Source organism: Delphinapterus leucas, chromosome 8 (genome assembly GCF_059928025.1).
Source record: "Delphinapterus leucas isolate spDelLeu-1000000601 "Yukka" chromosome 8, BTC_Dleu_Yukka2, whole genome shotgun sequence".
Lineage (NCBI taxonomy): Eukaryota > Metazoa > Chordata > Mammalia > Artiodactyla > Monodontidae > Delphinapterus > Delphinapterus leucas.
In genome coordinates this window covers 1,006,543-1,033,548 of record NC_143136.1, presented here as the reverse complement: position 1 = coordinate 1,033,548, position 27,006 = coordinate 1,006,543, and the positions used below count along the sequence as shown (strand labels likewise).

Genomic DNA, 27,006 nt, shown 5'->3' with positions numbered 1-27,006 from the left:
GGCCCCATCCATCCTCACAGTGTAGTGACCACGCCGGGTGGGCCTCCACAAGAGCCAGATCCTGCCTGCCCCTCCAGGCCCTGTGACCTCCTGACCTCATTCCCGGAGCAGGTAGGGGTCTCCCTGGGGTTTCACCTACGTGGAAGCCCCAGGTGCTCGGGGCGGGTGGGAAGGAGAGAGTGGGAGGGGGGTGCAGCCAGGCAGCCTCCACCACCAGCAGCCCTGCTGGAGCCCCCGTCCCAGCCCTGCAGGGACCAGCCGGCCAGGCCAGGTTCGGTGGGGGAAACGCTCCCCACCTTGGCCGGCACGGGGTCCTGGGGCTTCCCGAGGTCGGCTCCGGGGCTCCCCATCTAAACTGCATACACACTCAGGCCCTAAATTAAAATGTCACAGGCCTGTTGGGGAGTCTCGGGTTTCCTGGCCGCAGAACACGAGCCTGCTTGATAAAACGATTTTGGTTTTGATAAATGTGGACTTTCTGTGGCCAAGACAAAGGCACCCTTGAGTCTGGAGGGGAACCTGAAACAGCACATTGCTGAAAAGTATTTCCTGATAATATTTTTAGCACCTGGAAAAAAAATTTTTTTTTCTCTTTTTCGCCTGTGGAGCTGTGTGTGTGTGTGTGTGTGTGTGTGTGTTTGAATGTAATACCCAGCATGGTGGTGCCTCCTGTTAACCCCCAGTCTCCCAAATGGGACTGCAAATGGCCCAGGGTGAGGGCCGTGGAGGGTCAGCAGGCCTGTGCCTGGAAATGCACAGCCTCGCTGGGGGTCGCAACCCAAGGTCTGCCTGCCGAGCACCACTGTGTGCCCCGGGCCCCTGGGGCAGCCCTGCCCCCTACAGGCCCCCAGGTGGACCCAGAAGAGAGCCTTTACTAGGGTCCCCTGAGGCATGTGCTCAGGAGAAGGTCAACAGTGCACCGGAGGGACCTCCTCGGCCTAGGCGGCCTACTCAGAGAAGGAAAGTGCAGCTGGGGGGAGGATGGGGCGTGTGCCCCCTCCCACCCCCTGCAGGGGGTGGGCCAGTCTAGGAGGGGGTCAGAGGTCAGCCTGGACAACCCACTGTCCCCACCTTCCCCCCCACCCACCCACCCCCACCCCCCGCCGTGGTTTGGTGCAAGCTGGGAAGTTCTGCCCCTTCTCCCTGTCAGGGAGGGGCCACCTGCCCTCCCCCCTGAGGAAACAAACAGGAGAGGGCTTTCCCCTGGGCCCCAAACCCACGGCACAGACGGCAGAGGGCTGTCAGGTTCCCACAGAAAACCCACAGATGGAAAAGCACGTCCTCCTGGGCTCCCACCAAGGTGACCAGCCTGCTGGCAGCTCTGCCCTCCGGGCTGCACTGTTGGAGGCTGTGTCCTGACCCCACCGGGATTTTGCCAGTGAGGTTCACGGACCCTCCCTGTCCAAGGAGGGTGAGGCTGCCACACCCCTCCTCCGACCCTGGCCATGATTTGACCACCATGCTGCAGCCTGGCTCAGGGCTTCCCCCCACCTCCCCACTCAGCATCTGAGCCAGCGGGGTGCCAGGCTTGGCTTGTCCTCACGAATCAGCCCCCACCAGCACCCAAGAGCAGAGAGGGTGGAGAGCCCCCGGGGGTCGGGCCCTGCTCTGGGCCTAGGGACCAGAGGTGGCCAGATGCTGGCCCCCTGTGGAGGACAAACAGAGTCTGACTCTGAGAGCAAGTTCCTGCGGCAAGAGAAGGGCTGCAAAGGCCACAGGCTGGAGACACAGAATCTGAGTTGTGGGCACTCGAGGGCCTGCTCCCACCCACAGGGCATCTGTCCACTTGCCCCCAGGCCGGCGTGGACCAGCCTCCCCGACGGAAGGCTGTTTTACCGGGAGTTGGCCCCAGACTTCTCTTGCTGTGAGGTTTCCTTAGGCCCCCAAATCATCTCCCCCCGCATTTCTCCTGATGTGGCCATGCAGGGCAGAAACTGCTTAATGCCCTGAAGTAGCCCAGGCCAGAGTCCTCCTCACATACAACCAGATGGCAAGCCTCAGAGCTGGGTGGGCAGCATGAGGCTGGCCTCTGGCCACTTCCAGAAGGGTTCATCCGAGCACTGCTCCACCAGGGTGGCCCCCGGCCGACGACACGCTGGCAGGAGGGTGACCTGGTCCCCTGGGGTACAGGGGCCTGAAAGGACACCCAGGAGGCCTGCCCCCAGGCCCAACAACTCACGCAGGCCTGAGGGTCTGTCCTGGAGCTGCTTTGTGGACAAGGCACCTCCTCTGGGCCGGCCCCACACGGGCGGCTGGGGACCCACGGAAGAGGAGGAGGATGGCCCTGGCCGCAGGGCACGCCCGCAAAGCCCTCTCCTTGCTGGCCAGGCCACCTCCGGGGGGCTCGGGGCCGTGGGCTGAGACTCCCGCCCCGCTTGGCGCTTTAAGAGCCGCCTAATTTGCATGGCCCGGCCCGGCCCCGCCCAGGCCCGAGTGACCGCCCGGTTGGATATTTAAATCGCGGCCGTAGGGGCGGGTCCGGCTCCGAACGCGGTCCCGCCCGGCGCCTTCCTCCGCGAGAGGCGACCGGAGCGCGGCCCGGCCGAGCGGCAGCGACCGGCAGCGGGACTCCGAAGTCCACCAACGGCGCGGCCGCGCTCCCCGCACGCCCGGCCGGCCGGCCCTGCGGGCCACTCCCGACCGCGGCCTCGCTCCTGCCCCGCGGTGACCGCAAGCCCCGCTGCGTCCCCCTGCGGCCCCTCCTCGTCGCCTGTCCGTCCCCGCTGTGTCTTCGCTGTGTCCCCCGCTCCGTCCTTCTCTGTCCCCGTTCCGTCCCGCTGTGTCCCTCGCTCCGTCCCCGCCCGCCGACCCCCGGCGATGCCGCGCGGCGCCACCTGGGCGCTGCTCTTGGCCGCGGCCCTGGGGCTCGGGGCGCGCGGCGTGCGCGGCGCTGTGGCCCTAGCCGACTTCTACCCGTTCGGCGCGGAGCGCGGCGACGCCGTCACCCCCAAGCAGGACGACGGCGGCTCCGGGCTGCGGCCGCTCTCCGTGCCCTTTCCGTTCTTCGGCGCCGAGCACTCCGGTCTCTACGTGAGTAACCCGAGCCCGCGGGGGGCGCCAGGGGGGTGCTGCGCCCCGGCCGCTGCCCGCCGCCCCGAGTCCCGCCGCCGCCGCCAGCAACTTGGCACCGTGGCGGCCAGAGGTGGAATGAGGACAGCGCTTCCTCCCTCCGGCGGCCAAGGCCGGACAGCGGCCCGCGGGAGCGGCGGGCGGGGTTGGGGGCCCGAGCTGCGGCCCGGCCACCTTGGCGAGTGGAGCGGGGCGCGCCCGGCCCTGGCCCCTGCCCCTGTCGGACCGCCTGGGGCTTGGGCTGCGGGCACTAAGCCTTGTGCCCCTGCTGGGCCCAGCGCAGCGGGGTGAGGGGAGGCCTGCCCCGTCCCGCCCCGTCCCGGTTCCTTCACAGACAGCAGTGTAACAGCAGGCGGCTGCTTCCTGGGTCCTCAGTTTCCCGAGTGGGGCTCCTGGCCCCTTCAGTTCCTCACTTGGCCTGCCGAGCTCTCAGCCCCTCCCAGGGCCACACGGGCCCCGCCCCCAGTTAACACCTGAGGCCCACTTGCTGGAGGCTGGGACGCGCCCAGACTTTCAGGGGTGCTGTGCGAGACTCAGCAAGCTGGTCCTCTCTGAGCCGCCCTTTCCCTCTCCCTCTCCTCCTGAGCCTGGGGGCTGGCCACTCAGGCCCAGACCTTCAAACAGGACTCCCAGAGGGAGCTCAGGAGAGCGGGGACAGTTCAGGCTGAAGGACAGCAGAACCCCCCCCCCCGGGGGGGACCCGGGGCCACTGAGGAAATGCAATGTCACGCCTCATTGCTGCATCGAGCATTTACTGGGGGGCACCGTGTGCTGTCCTCTGAATCCCAGCTAGAAAAGTGCCGGCACCCTGTACCTCCAACACCATCGCCCCGCCCTCTGTCACTTCCAGCACCAGCTCCACCTCCCCCCTCCACCGCCCATCAGCACCACTGCCTGCACTGCCAGCTCCCCCATCAGCCCTGTCACCTCCCCCATCAACACTGCCTCTCTCCACTCAACCCCAGCGCGCGGCTGCCAGTATCACTAGCTACCCTCCCACCACAGCCCTTCCATCGCCAGAGGTGGGAGGGGCAGCCGTTCTCTCTGTAGGTGCCACCCAGTGCAAGTTCCTCCGGGCCAGGACTTGGACAGAGGGGCAGGACTGACTTCCGGAAGTATGGGGCTGGGGGCAGAGCTGTGCTCAGGGTCTTCGGGAGCCAGGGAGGCCCATACATCCTAGAAGGGGGAAAATTCATGTTGGCACCGCCTTAACAGAGCCTCTGTCCAAATGCTCCTTGAGCATTCGGGCCAGGCTCAACCTCCTCACCCCAAGTCACAGGTGAAAATATTGTTAAAACGGCTCACCAGACACAGCCTCACCGAAAACATCTACCCCTGCCAAAGCCACTGGGAGACGCGGTTCTAAAGTGGAGAGATGTGCTAGCAAAACAAACGGTTTCATCTGAAACCAGCACGTGGTTCCTCGCAAAACCTGTGTCTCCATAAGAGCTCTTTCCTGAAAAAAGCTATCGTCTGACAAACACCTGCCCATGGTGACTTAGGGAGCCCACTTCACCTCTCTTCACTCAGTAGGAAAGACAGTGGAAACCTTGAGGGCCCCGGACACCTTGCCTGAAATAATGGCCAGGGCTCTGTGGTCGAGGAGGGAGCAGGGCAGAGGGTCAGAAATGAGGCCAGTTAGAGAAGAGAAGGCATTTATTCCGAAGCAAGTGGGTCAGACCGGTGCATCCCAGCCCGCGCAGCTGAGACGATGCTTCTCTGCATGGCCCTGTCTCTGACCCTCGTCCAGCCGGGCGCGGCGTCAGCCAGCCCTGAGCCCAGGTGCCTGCATCCGGCCGAGTGAGGACCCTCCAGGGCTGGACACACCGGCCCGATGCCTGGCAAAGAGCAGGCTTGTGGAGTGAATGGACACACGGGTGAGTGAATGGAGGCCTCGCCGTGACCCTGCGTGAAGATCAGTGCTTTCTGATCAGAATCGACCCTGGCAAGGACTCGGTCCTGCCGCGTGCACGGTGGCCTTCCTTCTAGAAAGCCCCGTCGTTTTGCTTCTTTCTCACGCCGTAGCAGCCATATGTGGTGACTTGTAAGGCTCTGAAAATCGTTGAGAGTCCCTTCTGAACACAAACCAGGCCGGCCCTGCTGGTGGGCATGGAGCGCGGCAGCTGAAAGGGAACTTTCTTGCAGGGAAAAAAGCTGGACAAGTTCACAGGTAGAGATGGCAGCTGTGCTGTGGCCTGCAGGCCCGGCCGAGGTGCAGCGTCCGCTCGGGGCGGCCATGGGGACTGAGAGGCCGTGAGGCTGGCTAGCGGTGGTGAGGAGCCCCCGTTTCCCCCCAGAAGCCCCCAGGTGCAGCCCCCGCCAAGGGTGGGGCCTGGGGGCTGCAGAGGAAGATCTTGGTTTATTTGGCATCAGGAGCCCCAACTGGCAACCTCAGGGAGCACTTCTGCTCCTTCATCGGGGAAGGAGTGCCAGGTGGGCAGTGTCTGCGAAGGTGCTGGGCACGCTGAGAGGGTCCACACGTCTGTTACGAGGGTGCAGTGGCCGAGACATGGGTGCGGGGTCTGCCGGCTGTGTCTCCAAGGCTGGGCTGCTGGGGGTGATGCACAGGGTGGTACCCGCCTTGGTGTGCCTTCCATCCTTCCCCTGCTGGCCCCTCACGCACAGTGCTGTGACACCCTTGACCTCTGAATCTTGGGGACTCTTCCTTGTTCTGGTCTTTTGGAGCACCTTGGGGCCAGTCACGGAGAGCCCCGAGTGGGAAACGGGAAGGGTGTGGGCCCGGGGCGGGCAGTGGCACCTCTGAGCCTGGGGGAAGACGTGTTGACAGTTGATTTGACCTGAGCCCTGGCCAGCAGCCCCTCTCTCTAGTGTCCCAGGCAAGGCTGGCTCCACACCTGGTGTCTGCTCATCCGCTGGCATCCCCACCGGGGGCATAGTCCCCGCCCAGCCTCTCCCAGACTGCCTGCCCAGGGGAGGTCCACAGGCGGCCCGGGACCGGTGGCTGGTCGGTTCCTCCGAGAACCCCGGCTTCCCCACCTGTGCAGCCCGTGGCACCTTTCCAACCAAGACAGTCAGCTGGCTGGCCACCAGCTCCGAGCCATCTGGAAAACCCACCCTGACCCACAGGACAAAACCAGTGAGATGGAGGCAGGCCTGGCAGTGGAGCTCGGCTTTTCTGACCTGAGGAAGCCCCCGCAGAAACGCATGAGCCCCCTGGCTGGGAGGAGAGGCCACAGCCTCCAGGGGGCAGACAGGGTCCTGGGCAGGCCCCTCCCCACCCTCCCTTCCTGCTGGTACCTGGGGAGGAGCGGGGCACAGGCAAGGGGCTCAGAGCTGGAGGTGGGCAGGGGTCGAGGGAGGGTCCTGGGTGGCCTGGCAGCCCCACGTGGGGGGAGAGTGCCGGGGCGAGATCCAGGCTGGCCCCTCGGCCTGGACCTCCTGGCAGCCCGACGGAGGGCGGGCAGTGCAGTCCTCCCCGGCCCAGAGAGGAAAGTGGGCCTCAGATGCAGGCCCAGGGCCCTCAGGACTCCTGCGTCCCGCTGCCTCCTTGCTATTCCACCCCAGCCGTAGTGCGGCCCAGACAGAAGTCCTGCTTCCTCGGCCATCCTGGGAGCTCCCCTGAGACCCCGCCTCGTTCCCACTTGGTCAGAGCAGGCAGCTGGGCCTGCAGCCCTGCCTTGGAAATGCTCCCACTTCCCAGAGCAGCCACCCCGCTGGCCTGGGCGCGTGCGGCCCCTCCTCGTGGGCCTCCGGCTCCTGGCCCTGCCCCTCCAGCCTGTCCGTGGGGCGGCCGAGGGAGCCTTGCCCAGTGCGAGTGAGACCTTGCCTTTCTCTCCTGCCCTTACCCAGCCCCCCTGGCCTTGGGGCTGGGCCCCGTGTACCTGTGCCCCCCCCCGTCCCCCGCCAGCCCCCCCTGGCCCTGGGGCTGGGCCCTGTGTACCTGTGCCCCCCCATCCCCCGCCAGACCCCTGGCGTTGGGGCTGGGCCCCGTGTACCTGTGCCCACCCCGTCCCCCGCCAGCCCCGCTGGCCCTGGGGCTGGGCCCCGTGTACCTGTGCCCCCCCGTCTCCCGCCAGCCCCCCTGGCCCTGGGGCTGGGCCCCGTGTACCTGTGCCCCCCGTCCCCCGCCAGCGCCACTGGCCATGGGGCTGGGCCCCGTGTACCTGTGCCCCGTGTACCTGTGCCCCCCGTCCCCCGCCAGCGCCCCTGGCCTTGGGGCTGGGCCCTGTGTACCTGTGCCCCGTGTACCTGTGCCCCCCGTCCCCCGCCAGCGGCCCTGGGGCTGGGCCCCGTGTACCTGTGCCCCGTGTACCTGTGCCCCCCGTCCCCCGCCAGCGCCCCTGGCCTTGGGGCTGGGCCCTGTGTACCTGTGCCCCGTGTACCTGTGCCCCCGTCCCCCGCCAGCCCCCCAGCTCCCTCTACTCCAGCCAATACAGAACAGGTCACCCTCAGCCACTGTGCTTGCTGCCAGCTCGGAGCCCCTCCCAGGACAGGCAGGTCTCCTCCCCTGAACGGGCCCCATTCCCCCAGCCTGGTACCTGCGCTCCCCGTGTGTCGCTTCTGACCCCACCTCGGTTGTTTACCCTGCACGGGGCGTGTGCCCCGCGAGGCACATCAGTACACGGTCCTGGCACCCACGTGTGTTTGACTGTATTTGGACGTCGTGATGGCGGATGTGGACGTAGGTGTGTAGGTGCGTCTGCCCACTGGGGGAAATGCAAGCAGCGACACCTCAGTGGCCGTGAGCAGTCCTCGGGCTCAGGTCCTGGTTCCCAGACACCAGTCATCACTAAAAGGAGCTGGGGCTCTCTGGAGATTATACAGCCACAGCAGGAAAAGAAGAAAATGAGCTTGGAAAAGCTTGTGCCAGAAAGTAATAGAGTGATCAAAGAAAGATGGGGATGTGGCGGAAGGACACAGAGGCCACACCCGAAAGGGGCTCTCGGGACCAGTGAAGCATTACTTTAATGGTAGTGACAGATTTCAGTCCCTTAAGGAAAGGGGAGCCAGCGAGTTCACGCCGATGCGAGTGTAGATACATGATTAAATGTATAAACGAGGGAGAAAGTGGTACTGACCACGCTGCCTCAGTGCTGAGTGTCCTGCTCCAGACAACCGTGTGTTCTCGGTAGAGAATGTCCTTGCTCAGGGGAATACACAGTAGGGGGCTCAGTGGGTAAAGGGTCATCACTTCTGCAAGGTACTCTCAAGTGGTTCAGGAAACATCTATGTAGAAGGAGAGAGAGCATGATGAAGCAAATGGGGCAGAATCCTAGAATTTGGTAAATGTGGATCAAAAGTATGAGGAGTGCCTTGCAATTTTTCTGTAAGTTTGACATTCTGTCAAAACATAACGTAACCTCTAGGGAATGCCTTCTGGCAGGAACACCCGGAGCCCCGGGCACACACCCGGCCACCCTCACTGGGAAGCCAGCCTGGCCGGCTGGGAAGGACTCAGGTGTCCCCCTCCTCAGCTCTCAGGGGCTGTGTGAAGCTAGAAGTGACCAGCTCGCCACAGCGTGCCTCCAGGACAGCCCACCACTCACTCACCATTGACTTATTTGCTAATTCATTTAGTCACACATCCATCCGGAAACCTTGGTGGAGCCGTAGCTCTGAGTCAAGGAGCGGACATATGCACCAGCAGCAGAGTTTTACTTTTAGTCCTAAAATTCTGTCTCTTTTGTTCACGGTGCTCTCCCAGCCTCTGCAAGAGAGCTAGCTTGTAGAAGCAGGTCTGTAAACGTCGGCTTTCATCCTCTGACTGTTGGGATAACACGCCCATAATTCCATCTTCCCAAAACAAGCGCTCTAAACATTTTGGCGACATCCTTCCCGATGTGTTTTCAAGCGCATTTGGGGCTGCCATTTCATACAAATTTCCATTTTGCATATTTCGTTCAATATTATACCGTGAGCATTTTCCAGTGCCTTAAACTTGCTGTGAAAAGTGTGCTTTTTGGTGGCAGTATAATATTCCATCCTATGGCTATACCATAATTCTTGCAGTCACAACCTGTGGACTGTGTGGGTGGCTTCAGTGTCTCCGGGGATGCTCCAGTGCACATCCATCCTACACACATCTTTCTTCAGGCAGGTCTTTTGTTTTTCCGTTCCTCATAATAAGTTCCTCCAGGGGGGCTGGCTGGGTCCCAAGGAATGTGCTTTTCAGGGCTATCTCCCTACGTCCCCCTGCTGCCCAGAGGGCGTCCTTATTTACACCCTCCTCTGCTGGGGGAAGGGGGCCTCCTCAGTTGACCTGAGTCAGCCTGGAGGGCACAGCATCCGGCCCGCCAGCAGCTTCCAGGCCACACAGGGTACCTGTGGTCCAGTCGACGATGGGGTGGGGACAGTGGGCAGGCCCAGGGACAAAACAAGCTGCGGGAGCCTGGGCCCCAGTGGACACTGCGCCCATGGCTCTGAAACCAGGCGGCTGGAGGGGGCTGCCCAGCTCGTTCCCTCCCCCCACTCCCCCCACCCCCATACCTCCCCACAGGGGGTCCAGCCTCAGAGCCTCAGCAGCCATAAACTGGCCGTTTACACACTGGGGCGAGTCCTTCACTGAACGCCTGCTGTGTGCGAAGCGTTACCCGGCTCCCCAGCCCGAGGACTCGGCTCGGGCAGAAGTCTGAGTGCTGGGGGCTGAGTCCAGGGTGGGAGGAGTGGGCACTGTGTCTGGGTACAGGTCCCAGGACCACGCTGTCCTCCAGGCGGGTCCAGGCGGCTGGCCGAGGGCCAGACACAGCCCCCTCGGGCCCTCACACACGTCCTGCGCGAATATTTCCCGCTACCTGCTCTGGGCAGAGGGTCTGTCGGGCACAGGCAGCTCTGGAGGCTTGCTGCGGATGGGGCCTGGGGTAGGGCTGGTGTCCCGGGGGAGTGGCCACCGTCCCCAGAGTGAGACTGGCAGGGTGAGAGGTCTAGGTGTGGGAGCAGAGGCACACCGTCCCTGCACTTGGAGGTGGCAGCCAGGGGCGGTGGCTGCAGGGTGACAGTGGACCCGACGTGGCCTCAGAGCTCAGGGCAGCAAGGTCAGGCTGTGCTGGGCCCAGGGGAGGGGGGCGTGGGTGCCCAGGCACAGGGCATGTCCAGGGGCCTCTGGGGACTTGGGATCTGGTCCTAGGGGGGCACCTGGCCCAGGTGTGCCAGAGGTGAGGCAGGAGCTGCCATCTAATCTACACAGGGAAGGAAGGGAAGGGCCGTGAGGACAGCTGGAGGGACAGGACACGGGAGGGGCAGGTGCCTGGACCCCCCGCCCACTGGAGAGGCAGCCCCTGTTGGAGTGGGGTGGGGCTCAAGGGCCTGGGCTCTGGACCATAGGCAGGACCACAAGGCCCAGCAGGAGACGAGAGGGTGGCCACGGGGAGGCCCTGGACAGCTGACGGCAGGGGGCACGGTAGGGAGGTAGCAGAGGGCCCAGCCTGGGAGGGGGAAGGGCCGTCGCCCCAGCGCTGCGGGGAATCCCTCCTCCCCAGCTGGGCGCTGAAGCCAGCCCACTGCCCCACCCGCAGGCTACACCCTGGCTGCCCAGCAGTGCCCCTTCCCCCCATCCTCTGTGGCCCTCCTGCAGCCAGGCGAGGCCACCTGGCACCCCGGGTGCTCAGAGAGGGCCAGCCTCCCCTCCTTGCCAGGTCTGGGTGTCCAGGGCCCCACCTTGCCCGGGGGCCCAGGGCGCTGCCCACAGCCGCCCTGCGAGCAGGACCCCAGCCCCGAGCTGTGCTTGTGGAAGGAATCCTGGTTCCCCAGAAAGCTGCCAGGAAATAAAAGACATGCCTACATTTTTCAAAACAAGCTTATAAAAGGCCTCAGAACTTTATTGTTTTATTTCTGGCAGAAACGTCAAAGCAGGAACCAAGGCCCCGCCCTTTCGGATCTGATGTTTGCAGAGCTGGGGTACTGTGACCGTGGGGTCCCCAGCTCCCCTCCAGGCTTGCCCGCCTGGCCCAGAGCAGCCCCTCGCCCAGCGAGGGTGGCACCAGCCAGCCCCAAGCTGCCCAGTTCAGGGACCAGCCAGACACACGTCACACGCTTTCGGCGGCAAGTGGCCTCTGAGAGACTCTCCAGGACATTTCCGCTCTCTCCCAGTTTTATCCAAGTCGGAAATGCCACCAGGCCATCTCTCTGCGCTTTCTCCTGACTCAGCGGAGGGAGGGCCGGCCCCTCCTGTGAGAAAGGCCTGGGTGCCTTTCTCTCTGCGGGCCACACGCACCCCCAGGTCAAGGGGAGGCTTCCTCCACGCCCCGCAGGCCCCCTTCCTGCTGCTGTGGCCTCGGGGCCTCCCCAGGGGGCCAGCCCAGGCCCACCTGGCTGGCCTCAGGTCCTGAGGGGCAGCGGGCGCGGGGCGGCACATTGCAGGGCCCGGACCCAGCCGACGGCTGGCCCACGTCAGGTTTCCGGTAGGTCAGTGGCTGAAGAGCACGCTGGTGCCCGGCAGGGGGTCGGGGTCGAGTCCTTTCTCCTGTTTTCCCGACGTGTTGCCCGTTCTACAGAGTGCTGTTGCAAGGAGAAAAATAATAATAGATTGATATTCTGTGGGAGTAGCATTCGCTGGCCCTGAAGAAGGAGAGGGACCCCGGTGGGGGGGAGGGGTGCCGTGCCGCTCCCGCGCCGCCAGCCCCGCCCGCCCCACCGGAGGTTCAGACGGTCTCCCCTGGAGGAAGACAGTCTAGGCACGCCCCTGCCCAGGTGGCCCCGGCCCTGCTCTACCCTGGCCCCGCCCCGTGGAGAGGGCGGCAGCCATCCGGTGGGGGCGGAGAGGGGAGCCCGCCGGCCGAGCGCTGGCGAGCAGGCCGGAGGCCTCTGCACACACCGCACACACCTGAGCACCGGACTTCAAAGGCAGGAAGGAAACTGGGCAGAGCGCCTGTGGGGGAACCACGGGGCCCAGGCCAGCCGAGGAAGACAGACGGGGGTGCAGGATGCAGGGAGGGCGGGGCAGATGGTCCCACCTGGCAGGTGGCCACGGCCCTAGGGACCCTCACTCCAGCCTGCGGCGCCCCCCCCCCATCCAACTGTGACTCCTCACCCTTGACTATGTTTTCCTAAACACGGGCAGAAAAGGGGACCCAAAGCAAGTGTGCAGCGAAAGAGCAGATGTGATGCCAGCCCCGAGGGACGGCGGCCCCAAGTTAAGGCCTGTGGTTGCCGCTCCACCTGCATCAGCCCACACCGTGCAGCCCTGACAAGGCTGCCTGCACCTGCCTCCTTCCCTCCAAGTTATTCAGGTTCTTCCATCCATGTTTTGTCCATTATCACCGTGGTTCAATTACATAGATCGTCTTCAAGTTGTTTGTTTCACTGTGGTGGACATTTGGAGCTGTTCCTACTTTTAGACCATTGTTACTGTGCTGTCTGGGAACATTCTGGAACGTGCGTCCTGGTGCACGTGGGCGCTGGCGTGGAGGGTGGTGGGCCCTAGGGGTGGGGCTGTTGGGCATGGGCGGCACCCGCCGCCAGCTCGTGAAGTACAGAGGCCACGGGTGTTCCCACTGCAGGACACGCCAGCCCGGTGGTTGTGGACGGGCGTGAATACGAGGTGCTGCTGCTCTGTTTTGTTCATGAGGCTGAGCACATCTTGTTCGCTTACCGTTGGATTGCCTCATTTGTAAGCCCCCTGTTAAGTCTTTCCTCTTTTCTACTGAGTTCCCTTTTTTCTTGTTACTTTATGGGAGTTGTGTACATACACCAGGTCACAAGTGTTGCGAACATCTTTTCCTTTTCTCTGCACTTTACTTCACGCTCTTCGGTGCGCCTTTGGGTGAATAGGTACTCTTGAGTTTAATGCAGTAAATGTACCCGTCTTTATTTTTATGGTCAGAGGTTTTTTGTGTCTTTTTTTTTTTTTTTTTTTTGCGGTACGCAGGCCTCTCACTGTTGTGGCCTCTCCCGCTGCGGAGCACAGGCTCCGGACGCGCAGGCTCAGCGGCCATGGCTCACGGGCCCAGCCGCTCCGCAGCATGTGGGATCTTCCCGGACCGGGACACGAACCTGTGTCCCCTGCATCGGCAGGTGGACTCTCAACCACTGCGCCACCAGGGAAGCCCCTGTGCCTTTTTTTAAAGAAACATTTTATTTATTTATTTGGCCGTGTTGGGTCTTAGTTGTGGCACGTGGGATCTTACGCTGCGGTGCGCGGGCTCCCTAGTTGTGGCACGCGGGCTCAGTTGCCCACGGCATGTGGGATCTTAGTTCCCTGACCGGGGATGGAACCTGCGTCCCCTGCGTTGGAAAGTGGATTCTTCACCACTGGACCGCCGGGGACGTCCTGTGCCTTATTTTAAAAATCACCTCCAAGTCTTGAATATGTTCTCCATGGCCCCCCACAACAGCGTCTCTGCTGTGCAGCTTGGTCGCTCACACCTCCGTGCCTGCGCATGTGGAGCTGGGCACGAGGTAGGCCCCCCAGCCCGCCCCCCACCCCCCACCGAGTGTGTGCCTGGGCCGTCTCCCGGCCCTCCTCCTGCCCACCTGTCCGATCACTGTTCCATGTGAGAGCCCAGTGTCCACTACAGCATCCATCCTGGACCAGCAAGTCCTTCCATCTTTTCCTCTCCAGGAAGTCTTGGTCCTTCTTGGCTTTGCCTTTTCATATAAAATTTACAGTTGGCTTATCAGGTTACACACACACACAGACACACGTCTGCCGGGACTTTTACTGGGATTGCGTGGAGTATGAAGACTGATGCGAGAACTGATACCTTTACCTGGGTTGACTCACGTGGCCCAGGAACAGAGCACGTTCCTGTGTTTATTTAGATTGTCTCTGACATTCTCTAATAAATCTAACATCTTTTGTTAGATTTATTCTTAAGGACTTGCTATTCTCTATACTGTTGTAAATGGTGTCTTTTCTTCGTTTCTTTTCTAAGTACTTACTGCTGTTAATGTGGAATCACAATTGAGTTCTTACCGTTTCTAATTTTATGTGTAACAACCAGGCCAAGCCTCTTACTAATTCTACTGCATCATCTGGATTCTCTTGGATTTTCCCAAGTTCACGTTCGTAGCATTTGCACCTGACGATAGTTGCGTCTCTCCCTTTCTAATCATTTCGCATTTTGATTCATTTTTTGCCTTGCTGTGCTGGTTGGATACATTGCGTGTTAGCAGGACTCAGAAAGAAAGTGTTCCATGTTTCACGATTAAATGTGATGCTTTCTCCTGTTTGTTTTCAAGATGCCCTTTTTCGGATTAGAATGTCCCCTCCTATTCCTATTCTCATATTCAGGGAATTTTTATCACATGTGGATGTTGGCTCTTAGTAAATACCATCTCTCTACCTATAAAGATGATTATATGATTCTCACCTTTAATCTGTTAAATTGGTCACTTAAATTAATTGGATTTCTAATGTAAAGCCACGCTTGTATTCCTAACAGAAATCCAAGTTGGTAATGATTAATTATTTACCCAGTTCATAGATTGCTGGATTCAGTTTGCTAACAATGCGTTAAGATTTGGGCAGTTTTATATGTGAGATTGGGCTGTTAGCCCATCCGTGTTACATTTTAGTGTCAGGGTTATGCTAGCCTCAGAAAATGAGTTCTTCTGTCTAGAAGAGTTCGTGTATCTCTGGACTTATTCCTTGGATGTTTGGTAGAACTCACTGGTGCTGCCATCTGGACCTAGAGTTTTCTTGGTGGGAAAATTGTGAACACTAATTGAATTTCCTTATGAATATAAAAAAATAGATTTTCTGTTTCTTTTCACATTTGGTAAGTTGTGTTTTTCTAGGGGAAAAGATCCATTTTATATACAACTTCAAGGTGATCAACGTAAAACTGTTGAGGTCTGGGATTTGATGGTACCCTCCTTACACACCAGCGGTCAGCCTGTCACTGCTTCTCAGAAGCTGGCCGAGGCCCGAGGCTCCCGGGTCGGGAACAAAGGCCGTTAGGACTCGTGGTGCAGGGAGAGGCACACCATGTGGTTTGCCTTGGTGTCCCTGGCTTTCCTCGTGGTATCATGAGGCCACACGGAGGGGCCCAGGCAGATGGAACCCAGACTGTGGGTTTGTGTCATAGCCAGGAAGCCCTGGGCTCGGGGAAGCCATCTCTCCTATGGCGGGCCTGCCTTTGCCCGCAAGGGAGAGGACACTTTGTCCCTCGAAGCCAGTCTCTGCAAACACAACCCCAAGACCCGGCCCAAGCAGGGAGCGGACGAGCAAAGCGCACAGAGGCCTCCCCCACGGCCCACCTCCCCGCCCCACCTGTTCTGGGCCAAGCTCCAATTTTCACACGAGTCTGCCATTCCATCAGCCACCCTGATTAATCGGACCAGCAGAGGCCAGGACCAAATCTGGGTGATTTGCTGCCCACAGGACTCCAGGCAGCAAGATGGGGTTCAGCCCCAGGTCCCAGGTGCAGCCGGCTGTGCAGGATCCCAGAGAGGCCAGGAGTGGTCCAAGGCCAGGCCACCGTCCATCCTGACGCACGAACGCCTGCGGACCGCCCTGCTGATCTTGGATGCCATCACCAGTGATTACAGAGGCCGTAAACTGGCCCAGAAAGCAACTCCCATTAGGGTGACAAACTCACCCTGCTTTTGCGCAAACCTTCCCAGTTCTACACTGAAAATCTGGTATGCTGGGAATCCCCCAGTCACAGGCAGACTGCGAGGGTTGAGCCCCTGCCCCGCCATGGAGAGACATCCTGTGATCCCTCTCCCCACATGCAGACGTGTGACCTGAGGGGACGCAGGCCTCTCAGTTTAGGATCTGTTCAGCTTGATTCGGATTGCCTGTCCCACCGGTTTGGTTAAGGCCTAAGGGCCGTGTCTCTGACCATTTGTAGTCTCAGTCATCACACACAACAGAACCCGAGGCCCAGTATGAATTCGTGTCATGAGACAAACAAGGGTGTGCCGTCGTGAATTTACCTGCAGGGCGGGCGGGGCCCACACCTGGGCGGCAGGCACAGCAGAGCAGTTTGTGACCCGAGCGTCCCGTCGTTTTTCCACTTTCATAGCTCGCAGACAGGGATGCAAACCCAGCGCAGGTCAGGTGGGCAGCTGCACTGCTGCCTGACTCAGGTGGGCTGTGAGGGCTTTGCCAGGCGCTGGATCTAGGGGCACAAAGCAGTCACCTACCCCCGGCTCCCCCGGGGGCTGAGGTGGTCCTGCCCAGGTGCGGGTTGAATACTCCTCAGCCACAAAGCCAGTGTGCCCGTCCTGGCCCCGTTAATCACCTCCTCCCCTAGCCACCCTCTGCTCACACCCAGACCTTTCACCAGGAGGGCTCAGGTGCAAAAGCAACAGGCATTTGTGTAACATGTACAGACACTGTTACATCCCCCACAGGGGCCCCCATGGACCACCGCAGATGACAACGCGCAGTGTCCTCAACCAAGTGACCGTGTCTCCAGGACCTGGAACTCTGCCATCCGACAGAAAGTGAAATTCGAATCCTGCAGCCCCTGTATGGTGGCTGCCCCTGGGGGCACACCTACCAGGCTAGGCAGGGCTGCTGTCAGGGAGAGGGATGCCTCACGGTGCCAGGAACGGTCCGGGCAGGTCCCTGTCTTCAAAGGAGGGCTGTGTGACCCGGTACCCACACCCCCCTTAGTCCTGGCCACCACCCAGAGGCCAGCCAAGGGGAGCTGAACCCCTCCTGGGGCCACGTTTGGTGAGCAAACAGCCCGGCCAGGGTGCGAGGACCTGGGCAGGCAAGGCCGCAGGGGCAGAAGCCTTTCGGGATGATTTCGAGGAGGCTGGTCCAGGGCTCGTGACACCAGGTGCCCTCAGAGGATGGGGAACACGGAACGCTTGTCGCACACCTGACTCTAAGCACTGCGGGGGCCTTTGAGACCCCAGCCCACCGCTGCCACACACAAATGGTCCAGGGAGTCGACGGTGGCAGTGCCGTGGCCAGAGTGGGCCGATGAGGCTGGAAGGGCAGCACCGTGACGGCAAAGTGTCAACAGCAGTGAGACCCCCCTGGAGGGCCTGGGAGGGGTCAGAGGTGGCTCACGAGGCCGACTTCTGTGGACACAGGCCTGGAGTGTGGCAGTGGATTTTGAGCCCCTAACGCAGAGCCCTTTCTTTGGCTGGGTCACGGTGGTGGCTGCATTGCCATCTCTGGTACGAGGAGGGACACAGGGGCATCCCCGTCAGTCCCATCAGAGAACAGCCCCACCCTGGGCACCTGCCCGAGGGACGCGGACCATGCAGCCATCAGTTGCAGTCTGTTCCCAAAGATGGGCACCCTTAGTTGGCCGGGCTGGGCTCCGTCTGGTGGCAGCGCCGGCTCTTTCTGCGGAGGGTCCGGTTGTGAACCTCTGCGCATCGTGGCCGTGAGGGCTCGGAGCAAAGGCGTGGGCGCATGTGGGTTCCCGCAAAGCGCGGCCCACGGAGCCCCGCCCAGCCTCGTCTGTGTGACCTGGGAGCTGCGAGTGTGATTTGTGTTTTTAAAGGGCTGTGAAAACAAAAACAGAAGGGGCAAAGAGGCATATGCGAGGAGCCCGTATATGGTCCACGGCGTGAAAAGTGTTTACCATCTGGCCCTTCAGCCGGCAGTCTGCTGACCCTCCAGCAGACCCTTAGCAGCCCCCGCAGGTCAGTACAAACCTGGACGTCCCTCAGAGCTCCTTCCGCGGCCGGGGGTGCGGGGGGGAGCCGGTGCTTCCAGTTCTGCCCACGTGCAGACTGACCCGGCGCCACTTCTGGAGTGGGCGCTGGAGCCGGACAGCCGCTGCCCCCCAGTGGACACCATGGGGCCCAGCTTAGCTGGGCCATCGGCGAACCAGGCAGGCTCTTAGGGCCCCTCTGGGACCCGAGGTCCCGCTAGGCCAGGGCTGCGCTCCGGGTGCCGGGGCGTTAGCTGAGCCCCCCCCCCCCCCGAGGGCAGCTGCTGTTGTTTCACGTAAAACCGAGACGGCTCGTGGCACAGGGACCTCTCCCTTTGGCCACCCACCCAGCTGGGCCCTTCCCTTGCTAGTGCTCAAGTTCAAGTCCGCGCGCCCCAGTGGGGATATTGAGCAGAGAGTCACAGGCCCCGCAGATCACACACATCTCCTACGAGCTCTCCCGGGGAGCGGGCAGGGCCCCAATTTGTAAAGAGGGTGCAGTGGGCCCTGCCTCGGGCAGGGGGCGCTGCTGGGCAAGGACAGGCCTCCGGCTCCGGCTCCGGCTCCGGCTCCGCTTGGCTCCCGACGCCAAGTCCTTTCTGCTGCGGGGCCTGCGGGCGGGGTCTGTGCTGCCCTGCCCTCTCCACGTGCAGGGCCCCTGGAAGGAGAGCCCAGCCACCTCCCGGACGGACGCGCAGGCAGCGATCACTCGTTCAGACACAGAGGCCACGTGGCCCAGATCCACCCACAGGGCCCCTGAAGCTTCCCGTCCCCACTGCAAACCCGTCTGAACGCCAGGAGTCGAATTTGGGCATCTTCTCTTCCTCTGGGAGCGCAGGAGAGTGGAGGGGCCGCGGGCAGAGCAGAGGCCAGCCCCCTCTTTAGCCTTTAGCCCCTCTTTCCCGCACCCCTGCACTCCTGGGCCCTCCCTGCTCCCCGAGGCCCAAGGTCAGGAGCGCCTACCTGCCACCTTCCTCCTGCCTTCCTTCCTTCCTTTTTTTTCCTTTGCATTTCTCTCCTTTCTTTCTCTTCCGCCTTCATCACTGAGGTATAATTCACATACTGTGCAGTTCACCCTCTTACAATTCAATGGCTTTTCACATGTTTACAGAACTACATCCATCACCACAATCACCCCTGGAACCTTTTCCTCACCCCAAAGGAAACCCTTCGCCCCTGAGTGACCATCCTCCAGCTTTTCCCAGCACACCCCTGACCTAGGCAATCACTAAACTACTTTGTTTCTATGGATTTGCCTGTTCTGCATGTCTCATGTAAGTGGAGTCGCACAGAGCTTTGTGACTGGCTTCTTTCATTTAAGATGATGTTCTCAAAGTTCACTCGTGTTGTGGCCTGTGTCAGTACATCATTTCTTTTATTTGCCAAAAATATTCCATTTATTTTTATAATGTATCCACTCCTTAGTCGACGCAAATGAGGACTGCTTCCTCCCTTTGGCTGTTATGAATTATATTGTTATGGACATCTGTGTGCGATACATCCTTTTGTGTGGACATGTTTTCAGTTCTCTTGGGTGTGTGTGGATATATATCTAGGCATGGAATTGCTGGTGCATATAGTTGTTCTATATTTAACCATGTGAGGAGCTGACACTGTTTTCCAGAGTGGCCACACGTTTTGCGTTCCCCCAACAGTGTAGGAGCGTTCCCGTTTCTTCACATCCTCACAAACATTTGTTATTATCTACTTTTTCCACGATGGCCATCCTAGTGGGTATGAAGTGTTATCTCACTGTGGTTTTGATTTTCATCTCCCTGACAGTGATGCTGAGCGTCTTTTCATGTGGTTGTTGGCCATTTGTATATCTTCTTTGGAGAAGTACCTATTCAAGTCCTTTGCACTTTTTTTATTGGGTTGTCTTTTTCTAAAGACTATTTTTTAACAACAGTTTTAAGTTCGCAGCAAAATTGAGAGGAAGGTACAGAGAGGTCCCGTATCTTCCCACTCTGACTCACGCACAGCCTCCCCGTTACTCATCCTCCTCCACCGGAAGGTACGTTTGTCACAATTGACGAACCTACATTTACACGACATCATCATCCCCCAAAGTCCACAGTTTACATTGAGGTTCACTCTTGGTGTGGTACGTTCGGTAGGTCTGGACAAATGTTTAGTGACATGTACCCATCACTGTGGTATCATCTCCGTGCTCCACCTGTTCATCCCTCCCCCAAACCCTAGCAAACTACCGATCTTTTTACTGTCTCCATAGTTTTACCTTTTCTAGAATATTATATAGTTGGAATCATATAGTATGTGGCCTTTTTAGATGGACTTTTTTCATTTAATATGCATGTAAGTTTCATCTATATTTTTTCATGGCTTGATAGCTCATTTCTTTTTAGCACTGAGTAATATTCCACTGTCTGGATGTACCACAGTTTACATATCCACTCACCTACTAAAGGACTTCTCAGTTGCTTCCACGTTTTGGCAATTATGAATGAAGCTCCTCTAAATACCTGTGTGCAGGAATTTGTGTGGACATAAGTTTTCAACTCCTTTGGCTAAATACTAAGGAGCACAACTGCTGGGTCTTATGGTAAGACTATGTTTAGAAAACTGTCTTCCACAGTGGCTGCACCGTATGCAGCCCCACCAGCAGTGGGTGAGAGTTCCTGTTGCTCCACATCTTCACCAGTATTTGGTGCTGTCAGTGTTCCAGATTTGGCAATGCTAATGGGTGTATAGTGCTATCCCATTATTGTTTAAATTTGCATTTTCCCTGATAACCTATGATGTGGAGCATCTTTTCATATGCTTATTTGCCGTCTGCGTATCTTCTTTGGTGAGGTGTCTGTTAAGGCCTTTGGCCCAGTTTTTGACAAGGTTGGTTGTTTTCTTATCCTGAGTGTTAAAAGCTCTTTGTATACTTTGAATAACAGTCTTTATCATATTTGCAAACATTTTCCCCAGGTCTGTGGCCTTTCTTCTCATTCTCTTGATATTATCTTTCACAGAGCAGAGGTTTTTATCTCCTTTTCTTACTGCATTAGCTAGAACAAATGCTGAAGACGGTGGTGAGAGGGACATCCTTGCCTTCTACCTCATCTTAGTGGGAAAGCATCTAGTTTCTCACCATTAAGTATGATGTTACCTGTAGGTGTTGGTTTTTTTTTTCACATCTTTATTGGAGTATAATTGCTTTACAATGGTGTGTTAATTTCTGCTTTATAACAAAGTGAATCAGCTATGCATATACATATGTTCCCATATCTCTTCCCTCTTGTGTCTCCCTCCCTATCCCACCCCTCCAGGCGGTCACAAAGCACCGAGCTGATCTCCCTGTGCTATGCAGCTGCTTCCCACTAGCTATCTACCTTACGTTTGGTCGTGTATATATGTCCATGCCTCTCTCTCGCTTTGTCCCAGCTTACCCTTTCCCCTCCCCGTGTCCTTAAGTCCATTCTCTAGTAGGTCTGCGTCTTTATTCCCATCCTGCCCCTGGGTTCTTCATAACTACCCGTAGGTTTTTTGTAGATATTCTATATCCCCCTCTATTCCTAGATTACTGAAAGTCTTTATCATGAATGGGCGTTGGATTTTGTCAAATGCTTTTTATGCATCTGTTGACGTGATCATGTGATTTTTCTTTTTTAGCCTCTTGATGTGATGGATTACATCAATTGGTTGTTGAATGTTGAGCCAGGCTTGCATAGCTGAGATAAATCCCACTTGGTTGTGGTATACAATTCTTTTTATACGTTGTTGGATTTGATTTGCTAATAATTTGTTGAGGATTTTTGTATCTATGTTCATGAGCACTATTGGTCTGTAGTTTTCTTTTCTTGTAATGTCTTTGTCTGGTTTTGGTATTAGGGTGATGCTGGCCTCATAGAATGAGTTAGGAAGTATTCCCTCTGCTTCTATCCTCTGAAAGAGATTGTAGAGAATTGGTATAACTTCTTCTTAAGTGTGGTGGAATTCACCAGTGAACCTGTCTGGCCTGGTGCTTTCTGTTTTGGAAGATTATTAATTATTGACTCAGTTTCTTTAATAGATACAGGCCTATTCAGATTCTCTATTCCTTCTTGTGTGAGTTTTGGCATATTGTGTTTTTCAAGGAATCAGTCCATTTTATCTAGGTTATCAAATTTATGGTCATAGATTTTTTTCATATTATCTCTTTATTATCCTTTTAACGACCACGGTATCTGTACTGATGTTCCCTTTTACATTTCTGATGTCAGTAATTTGTGTCCTCTTTTTGTCATAGATAGCCTGGCTGTCAATTTTATTGATCTTTTCAAAGAGCCAGCTTTTGTTTTGTTGATTTTTTTATTGATTACCTATTTTCAATTTCATTAAATTTTTTTCTTGAATTCTTATTATTTCTTTTATTCCACTTACTTTGCATTTACTCTGCTCTTCTTTACTAGTTTCCTACGGTGGAAACTTAGATTATTGATTTTAGATTTTTCTTCTTTTCTAATATATGCATTCAGTGCTATCAATTTCCCTCTAGGCAGTGCTTTCACTGCATCCACAATTTTGGATAAGTTGTGCTTTAATTTTCATTTAGTTCAAATATTTTTAAATTTCTCTTGACATTCCTCTTTGGCCCATGTGTTATTTAGAAGTGTGTTGTGTAACCACTATGTAATTGGGGATTTTCCAGTTATCTTCACTAGTTACCATCTGTCACCTAGTTACCGTCTGTCGCCACACCAAGTCATTACAATATTATTGACTATATACCCCATGCTGATTTCTAGTGTGGTCTGAGAGCAAATATTGTATGATTTCTATGCTTTTTAATTTCTTAAGGTGCGTTCTATGGCCCAGAATGTGGTCTGTCTTGGTGAGCGTTCCTTGTGAGCTTGAGAAGAATGTGTTTTCGGCTGTTGTTGGGTGAGGTGGTATTTCGATTATATCTAGCTGTTTGATGGTGGTGTTGCGTTGGGTTATGTCCTTTCTGGTAGAGGACTACTGAAGTCTCCAACTGTAACGGTGGACTTGTCCATTTCTGCCTGTAGTTCTGTCAGCTGTTGCCTCATGTAGTTCAATGCTGTGTTAGGTGTATACACACTAAGGATTGTCTTGACATCTTGGAGAACTGATCCCTTTATCGTTATGAAATGACCTTCTTTATCCTTGATAATATCCTTGGTTTGAAGTCGGCTCTGTTAGAAATTAATATAGCAACTCTTGCTTTCTTTTGATTAGTGCCAGCATGATATATTTTCCCCCATCCATTTACCTTTCATCTATATGCGTCTTTATATTTCAAGTGAGTTTCTTGTAGGCAGCTTATAGGTGGGTCTTGTTTTTTGATCCACTCTGACAATCTCTGTCTTTTCATTGGTGCATTTAGACGATTGATGTTCAGAGTGATTACTGATATGGTTGGATTAATATCTACAACACTTGTGACTGTTTTCTATTTGTCACCTTTGCTCTTTGTTCCTACTTTTGTCTTCCACTCTTTTCTGGCTTTTGGTTTTTTTGAGTTGAATTATGATTGACCTAGTTCCCATCTGTCACCACACCAAGTTATTACGATATTATTGGCTATGTGCCCCATGCTGTACATTTCATCCCTGTGACGCATTATTTTGCAACTGAAGTTTGTACCTCCTCTGAGTCTCCCTCACCTGTTCCACTCACTGTCCCACCCCTCCTCCCCTCTGGCAACCACCTGTTTGTTCCCTACAAGTCTGTTTCTGATTTGTTATGTTTGTTCATTTGCTTGTTTTTTAGATTCCACATATAAGTAAAATCATACAGTATTTGTCTTTCTCTGACTTACTTCACTTAGCATAATACCCTCTAGGTCCCTCCATGTTGTCACAAGTGGCAAGATTTCATTCTTTTTTATGGCTGAGTAATATTCCATTTTATATATATATATATGTATATATACAGACACACACACACCACACGTACATATACATCTATATCCCACTTCTTCTTTATCCATTCATCTATCAATGGACACTAAGTTTGCTTCCATATCTTGCCTATTGTAAATACTGCAGCTGTGAACATAGGGGTGTATATATCTTTTCAAATTAGTGTTTTTGTTTATTTTGGGAAAATATCCAGAAGTGGAATTGCTGGTAATTCTATTTTTAATTTTTTGAGGAACCTCCATACTGTTCTCCATAGTAGCTGCACCAATTTACACTCCCACCAACAGTGCACAAGGGTTCCCTTTTCTCCACACCCTCACCAACATTTTTTATTTGTGTTTTTGACAATAGCCATTCCGATGCGTGTGAGGTGATACCTCATTGTGGTTTTAATTTGAGTTTCTTTGATGATGTGAAGTTGAACATCTTTTCATGTGTCTGTTGGCCATCTGTATGTCTTCTTTGGAAAAAAATCTATTCAGGTTCTCTGCCCATTTTTAATCTTTTTTGTTTGTTTGAGTTTTTTTAATGTTGAGTTGTGTGAGATCTTTGTATATTTAGGATACTAACCCCTTGTTGGATATATAATTTGCAAATACCTTCTCCCATTTTGTAAGCTGCCTTTTCACTCTGTTGATAGTTTCTTTTGCTGTGCAAAAGCTTTTTAGTTCAAGTCCCATTTGTTTATTTTTGCTTTTGTTTCCCTTGCCTGAGAAGACAGATCCAAAGAAAAAAATTTCTAAGGCTGATGTCAAAAAGTGTACCGCCTGTGTTTTCTTCTAGGAGTTTTATGGTTTCAGGTCTTTTTTTTTTTTTTTTTTTTGGCTGTGTTGGGTCTTCGTTGCTGCACGTGGGCTTTCTCTAGTTGCAGCGAGCGGGGGCTACTCTCCGTTGCAGTGCGAGGGCTTCTCATTGCGGTGGCTTCTCTTGTTGTGGAGCATGGGCTCTAGGAGCTCGGGCTTCAGTAGTTGTGGCATGCAGGCTCAGTAGTTGTGGCTCAGGAGCTCCAGAGTACAGGCTCAGTAGTTGTGGCACACGGGCTTAGTTGCTCCCTGGCTTGTGGCATCTTCCCAGACCAGGGCTCGGACCCATGTCCCCTGCACTGGCAGGCGGATTCTTTTTTTTTTTTTTGCAGTACGCGGGCCTCTCACTGTTGTGGCCTCTCCCGTTGCGGAGCACAGGCTCCAGACGTGCAGGCTCAGCGGCCATGGCTCACGGGCCCAGCCGCTCCACAGCATGTGGGATCTTCCCGGACCGGGGCACGAACCCGTATCCCCTGCATCAGCAGGCGGACTCTCAACCACTGTGCCACCAGGGAAGCCCTGGCAGGCGGATTCTTAACCACTGTGCCACCAGGGAAGTCCCTCAGGTCTTATATTTAAGTCTTTTTTATATAATTTTTATTGGAGTATAGTTGATTTACAATGTTGTGTTAGTTTCAGGGATACAGCAAAGTGAATCAGCTATACATATACATATATCCACTCTTTTTTAGATTCTTTTCCCGTATAGGTCATTACAGAGTACTGAGTAGAGTTCCCTGTGCTATGCAGTAGGTCCTTATTAGTTACCTATTTTATATATAGTAGCATGTATATATCAATCCCAATCTCCCAGTTTATCTCTCCCCTCCATTTAAGTCTGTAGTTCATTTTGAGTTTATTATTTTATATGGTGTGAGAAAGTAGTCCAGTTTGATTCTTTTGCATATATCTGTCCAGTTTTCCTAACACCATTTCTTGAAGAAGCTGTCTTTCTCCCCATAGTATATTCTTTCCTCCTCTGTTGTATATTAACTGACCATATGTAAGCAAATTTATTTATGGTGTCTCCGTTCTGTTCCATTGACCTATGTGTCTGTTTTTGTGCCAGTGCCATACTATTTGATTACTAAAGCTTTGTAGTATAATTTGAAATCAGGGAGTGTGATACCTCTAGCTTTGTTCTTCTTTCTCAAGATTGTTTTGGTTATTCACAGTCTTATGTGTTTCCATACAAATTTTAGAATTATGTGATCTAGTTCTGTGGAAAAATGCCATTGGTATTTTGATAGGGATTGCATTGAATCTGTAGATTCCCTTAGGTTGTATAGTCATTTTAACAATATTAATCCTTCCAATTCATAAGCACAGTATATCTTTCCATTTGTGTCACCTTCAGTTTCTTTCATCAATGTCTTATAGTTTTATAATATATATATCATATATATGTGTGTGTACATACATATGCATATATGATATGATTGAAAACATTGTTGGTATTATTATTTTGGACAAACTGTTATCTGTTAGATCAGTTAGGAATAAGAAAAATAAAAGTTTTATTTTACCTTTATTACTTTATTCCTTCTTTTATGCTCTTCCTTTCTTAATGAAGATCCAGATTTCTCATCTATATCATTTTCCTTCTCTCTAAAGAACTTCTTTTAACATACCTTGAAAAGCATGTCTACTGGCAATAAATTTCCTCAATTTTTGTTTGTCTGAGAAAGCCTTTATTTCTCCTTCACTAAGGATTATCTTCACTGAGGATAATTTTGCAGGGTACAGAATTCTAGGTTGGTGGGTTTTTTCTCTCAACATTTTAAATATTTCATTCCACTCTCTTCTTGCTTGCACTGTTTCTGAGGAATAGTCAGGTATAATTCTTATCTTTGCTCCTCTATAGGTAAGGTGTTTTTTCCCTCTGGCTTCTTTCAAGATTTTTTCTTTATCTTTGATTTTTCCATGATTTGAAAATGATATGCCTAGGGGATTTGAGCACCTCTCCTTCTTGGTGTTCTCTGAGCTTCCTAGATCTGTGGTTTGTGGAAATTTGAGGAAATTCTCAGTTATTACTGTTTCAAATATTTCTTCTCTTCCTTTCTCTTCTTTCTTCTCCTTCTGGAATTCTCACTACACGTATGTTTCTCCTTTTATAGTTGTCCAGCAGTCCTTGGATAATTTATTCTGTGTTTCTTTTTCTTTCAGTCTTTATTCTCTTTGCTTTTCAGTTTTGAAGGTTTCTATTGAAATATCCTCAAGGTCAGAGATTCTTTCCTCAGCTGTAGCCAGTCTACTAATAAGCCCATCAGAGTCATTCTTTACTTCTTTTACAGTGCTTTTTATATCTAACATTTCTTTTTGTTGTTTCATAGGGTTTCCATCTCTCTGATTACATTGCCCATCTGTTCTTGCATGCCGTCTACTTTATCATTAGATCTCTTAGCGTATTACTGAGAGTTGTTTTAAATTCCCAGTCTGATAATTCCAACCTCCCGTCATGTCTGGTTCTGATATTTGCTGTGTCTCTTCAAACTGTGTCTCCTACCTTTTATTCTGCCTTGTAATTTTTTCTTGGGTAAAAGGAACTGCTATAAATAGACCTTTAATAATGTGGTGGTAAAATGTGGCCATAAATTTGCTTCTAAGTTCTGCTTTCACCATACCTTCACATATTGTTGCTAAATAACACTTTTGTTATCTTTCTGTCCAAAGTTATTTATATTTCTTAATTTCCATATACATAGGAATTTTCTACCTTTTGGGGGTTATGATTTTCAG

General features: G+C 54.5%; 1 protein-coding gene across 1 annotated transcript in view; it reads left to right on the top strand.

The window, feature by feature from the left end:
* The first annotated feature begins 2,495 nt into the window (after nt 1–2,495).
* Nucleotides 2,496–27,006, top strand: part of SNED1 (sushi, nidogen and EGF like domains 1) — a 94,015-nt gene continuing 69,504 nt past the window's right edge. Inside the window, exon 1 of the mRNA XM_022568184.3 lies at nt 2,496–3,030. Within this exon, the coding sequence (XP_022423892.2) occupies nt 2,818–3,030 (213 nt within the window). The 5' untranslated portion in view covers nt 2,496–2,817. The remainder of the gene's footprint in view (nt 3,031–27,006) is intronic.